At 37.4% G+C, this 5,000-nt stretch overlaps 1 protein-coding gene across 3 annotated transcripts in view; it reads right to left on the bottom strand.

Moving 5' to 3' along the window:
• LOC111325739 (ankyrin repeat and IBR domain-containing protein 1) overlaps positions 1-5,000 on the bottom strand; it is a 26,405-nt gene that overhangs the window by 18,889 nt on the left and 2,516 nt on the right. For 2 of the 3 annotated variants that reach the window (XM_088745994.1, XM_088745995.1), the window contains exons 2-5: positions 3,160-3,216; positions 1,929-2,054; positions 1,740-1,799; positions 760-840 (exon numbers count right to left, since the gene is read on the bottom strand). In XM_088745994.1, coding sequence (XP_088602120.1) covers positions 760-840; positions 1,740-1,799; positions 1,929-2,054; positions 3,160-3,216 — 324 coding nt within the window. The remainder of the gene's footprint in view (positions 1-759; positions 841-1,739; positions 1,800-1,928; positions 2,055-3,159; positions 3,217-5,000) is intronic. The other variant, XM_088745996.1, reaches the window with a different exon arrangement.

Genomic DNA, 5,000 nt, shown 5'->3' on the forward strand with positions numbered 1-5,000 from the left:
TTGCTGTCAAGGTTCCATTCTCACACCACACAAACTTCAGTGATTTCATTTCATGTTGCTTTGAAGAAAGACTGCTCAGACATGCCCTGGCCCTGGTGTCTTACTTTATTTGCTCATGAGCAATTCAGGAATTTTAGTTTTTTCATACAATGCATACGCTGGGCACCCTGGATTTCACAGTTTCAGAGCACTGGCATGGGCTCCATTCAATTTTCCTTAGAGCATAGCCTTGGACATGTACAGTTTTAAAATGCACGTGCTGTGCTAAGGTGCTGCTCATTTTTCCACGTCCTCACTGCTGTCGACATCATGGTTTGCTTAAGATCCCTCATGATCACTCTGATTGTCCTTTGTGATCATACTAGTCTAAGACTGCTTTTTAAGGGAGGTGTAGTGGCCTCATGTTTAGTGCACTCAACTCTGGATCAAGCGGTACTGGTTTGCACCCTGGTTGTCAGGGACATTGTGTTGTGTTCTTAGCCAAGACACTTTACTCTCACAGTGCCTCTCTTTGCCCAAGCATCTAAATGGCGAATTAAATGTTGGGTGGTAACCCTGCAATGGACGAGCATCCCATCCAGGGGGGAGTAGAAATACTCCCAGTTGCTTCATGCTACAGAAACTGGAGTGAAGCACCAGCCTGATGGGCCACTTAGCTGAGAAAGAGACTTTACCTTTTAGTCTACTTTTGTTTTTTCTGAAACTAAACTGAAAAGTGTATTTTAACTAGTCTGTAAGTAAAGTAGATATTAAGCTTACCCTAAGCATATCTGCAGTTTCTACAAGCATCTGATCCTTTGCTTCTTGAAGGTCTTGAGCACATAGACCTCTGTACTGCTTCTAGCATTCAGATTAGAGCCAATTCACATAATGATTAAACATGTTCAGGTTAGAGCCAATTCACAAAATGATTAAACATGTTAACATCACTTAACTTTGGTTCTACATGTGAATACTCTCTAAACAGAGCCCCTAAATATGTTATAGGTTATGTTCATCCAGATATTAGAATAAACTTACAGGAGTTGTAAAATGTCAGACTTGATCTGTTGAATCTGTTTTTTAATTTATTAAATGTGTTTCAATCTGTATAACGTGACTCGTCTGGTTTGAAAGATTTGCAGAATTGATGGAAACATGACAAAAGCGAAATGCCAACAACAAACTAAAGCACATGGTATATATCATATAATTTATGCAAATTAACCCAGTAACATGCAGGTGGGCAAAAACTAATCTACTAACAGGAGTTTGTGAATCTTAAAAACTCAAGCCTACATTTTCATCATTTTGAATTCACTTAAACTGATTTTCTCTATCTTGTCCCTTCAATAATACCATAGTCTCTTTCACATGTTTACTATCTTTCTGAACAACTTTTTTGCAGCTGCTTTTTCATTGAACAATGGAGTAACTGACTCAATTGAATAATTTTTTTTCACTGTGCAAGTTACCTATAATTTTTAATTGTTACAACTATGCAGTTGAAATATTCCCTTCTCATATCATTGTAACCAGAAAATTTGACCTCACCAAAAGACTCAACATTAAAAGAGAAGGTGAGGGGGTGTTGACAGAACTTAACAAAGGTTGTGGCATGTATATACATGTACTTACCATTAACTTTTAAGGAAAATACTGAAAAACATTTCCTTACAACTTTTTCTGCATTTAGAGAGTTTTTTTACGGCATATGAAGAATATAAATAAACATAACTTTAATTCTGTTCATTGCATACCTGGTCATCTCTACTGATGAAGACAGGCTCTTCAACTGTATTGGCACTTGGAGACTCTTGCTGGTAAAGAAAAAAAAGATTGGATAGTTCACTTTGGGTATTGTCATGAAAACAGAAGGGTTCCAGCACCAGCTCACCAACACTCTTAAAACATCTTCTCCTTTAAACCATACCATATACTGTACTTACAGAGAAAACCATCCTTGATTCCAAGAAAGCAGCAATAGTGTTAAATCCTTTTTTAATGGCGAAGTCACAAGCAGTTTCCCTGTTCTTGTTTTCTTCATAAAGTGATGCTCCATTAGCAACCAAAAACTTCAGAATAAAAGAATAAGATCAAGATTAACCCTTTATTGTCTAGAAGTAAATGTAACTTATCCCGATAATATCCATACATATGTCCACCAAACAGGTAATGAGAATACTAAAACTTATCATAGGTAGTTTCCATCTTGATCTAACACCAAATTCTTGTAAGTAATTCTCAAGGAAATGTTTAGCAGCTGGATGGGAGAATTGATAATCAGGTCTTCAGAGTTTAAAACTTGTACTTGTCTTAACTTAGTTTCCTAAATTGTCCTAAGTTTGTTGCTTACGTAGGGAAAAAAAGACAGATTTTTGTCTGAAAGAGCTAATGGGAGCTTAAGAGAATTTCTGGGATTACTAAGAGTTAAAAGACCAGGGGCCTGTTTCTCGAAAGTCCCGGTAACTTAGTAGGCCCGAGGCCATGTTTTAAAATAAAAATTCAAAGGATATGAAAGCAGGTTCTGGCTCCCAAACCACTCCATTTTGTTTCTTTAGTTGATGGTTTCATTTTGTTGTTTTCAAAACTTTTGAAATTCCCATCCTGAATGAAAACGGAACTGCTTTATGGGTCCGTTAAGTTACCGGGACTTTCAAGAAACGGGCCCCAGGGCCCAGTTGTATAAAGGGCGGATAGCGCTCTCCAATGAATAAATTGCTATCCAGTGGATAAACAATAGCAAAAGGTACTGCACTATCCACCGGATAGAGATTTATACATTGAATAGCATTGTCCAACCTTCGAACAACAAGGGCCAGGTGGCTTACAAATTAAAGAAAGTATTGAATTATTTATGCAATAGACTACACTGTCTATCAGTTCACCGGCTGAATAACACGTGTGGGCTGTAAGGAGATCACCAGAAAAGCTTTAAAATCACAAGTCAGAGGCAATGGCTTTTCTCCCAACATCTCATGTAGGTTATTGCACCAGTAAACTGATAGAAAGTGGGGTCAACTGCAGCTTTATAACATAAAGTTAAAACAAAACTCAGCATGTTAAAATTTCTATGGACTTACCAAACTGAGTGCAATAAACGTCAACCTAAGGTTTTTGACCAATCAAGGCTCATTGTATCTCAGTTATTTCATAAAAGTCTTTCGACAAAATACCTACCTGAACACACTGATATAGTCCTGAACTCGCAGCATAGTGCAGAGGAGTGTTTCCTGCCTGAAAGATTCATTCCTCGTCACGAGACAAACTTTACAAACTAACACTTTACATTTAATTTTTCTCACATTGATCATAAAAAAAATTAATTGACCAAGGGATAAGAGCTAGTCAACTGTGGGTCAATTATTTACTCATTAGTAACTACTAAATACTACTAAAATTATGCAGATAAAAAACAGAAATATTACAGAAATGATAAGGAAATAAAGATGCTGAAGTGTAAATAAGAAAAGTAAAAGAAAAATGAAAGAAAACAACAAACATATGAAATACATATATATGAACTGCGGTTATGAAACGTATATGTGCACGATCCTTCGCAGTGAAGCACTATTTAAGCAATAGTGAAAATCAGACCTGAAAAAAAATTCAGGCCTGTACGGGATTCGAACCACTGACCTCTGTGATACTAGTGCAGCGCTCTACCAATTGAGCTAACAAGCCAACTGGGAGCAGGCCATCAAATTAATTCGACATAAACCCGTAGATGATAAATCAAACAACAAACATATGAAATACATATATATGAACTGCGGTTATGAAACGTATATGTGCACGATCCTTCGCAGTGAAGCACTATTTAAGCAATAGTGAAAATCAGACCTGAAAAAAAATTCAGGCCTGTACGGGATTCGAACCACTGACCTCTGCGATACTAGTGCAGCGCTCTACCAATTGAGCTAACAAGCCAACTGGGAGCAGGCCATCAAATTAATTCGACATAAACCCGTAGATGATAAATCAAACAACAAACATATGAAATACATATATATGAACTGCGGTTATGAAACGTATATGTGCACGATCCTTCGCAGTGAAGCACTATTTAAGCAATAGTGAAAATCAGACCTGAAAAAAATTCAGGCCTGTACGGGATTCGAACCACTGACCTCTGCGATACTAGTGCAGCGCTCTACCAATTGAGCTAAGATGCCAACTGGGAGCAGGCCATCAAATTAATTTTTTTCAGGTCTGATTTTCACTATTGCTTAAATAGTGCTTCACTGCGAAGGATCGTGCGCATATACGTTTCATAACCGCAGTTCATATATATGTATTTCATATGTTTGTTGTTTGATTTATCACCTACGGGTTTATGTCGAATTAATTTGATGGCCTGCTCCCAGTTGGCTTGTTAGCTCAATTGGTAGAGCGCTGCACTAGTATTGCAGAGGTCAGTGGTTTGAATCCCGTACAGGCCTGAATTTTTTTCAGGTCTGATTTTCACTATTGCTTAAATAGTGCTTCACTGCGAAGGATCGTGCACATATACGAAAAATGAAAGACTTCCATTGTAACAGGAATTAAAATTTGTTTATAACTACATTGTCAGGGCTCTACACTAACGGTATCCCACTAGCCACAGACTAGTAGAAATTTAGTTTTGACCAGTGGTTTTCGATTTCCACTAGCCAGTTTGGTTAGTAAATAAACTGAAATTATCGTAAAATCTGAGGTGTCACTAGCCACTGGGCTAGTAAGTTGAAAAGTTAGTGTCCAGCCCTGCATTGTAACTCCTTCCATTCCACCTTGCAAGATTTGAATTTTAAATTTTAAATCATCCCCTCACAATTGCTAAAGGAATCATCAGGTTCATTGAAATGTCAACTTGGTAGCCCTTGCCTTGTTAATTTGGTTACTTAAACCCTTCACTCTTAGGATCTCTTGAGTAATTCTCCGTACTGTCTACCATACAATTCTTATGGCATTAGTTTTAAGAATTTGGTATTGGATCATAATCACGTAATAATCTCCTACAAGGAGTTGATATTTTTCTCTAT

Source organism: Stylophora pistillata, chromosome 14 (assembly GCF_964205215.1).
Source record: "Stylophora pistillata chromosome 14, jaStyPist1.2, whole genome shotgun sequence".
NCBI classification, from domain to species: Eukaryota; Metazoa; Cnidaria; class Anthozoa; order Scleractinia; family Pocilloporidae; genus Stylophora; species Stylophora pistillata.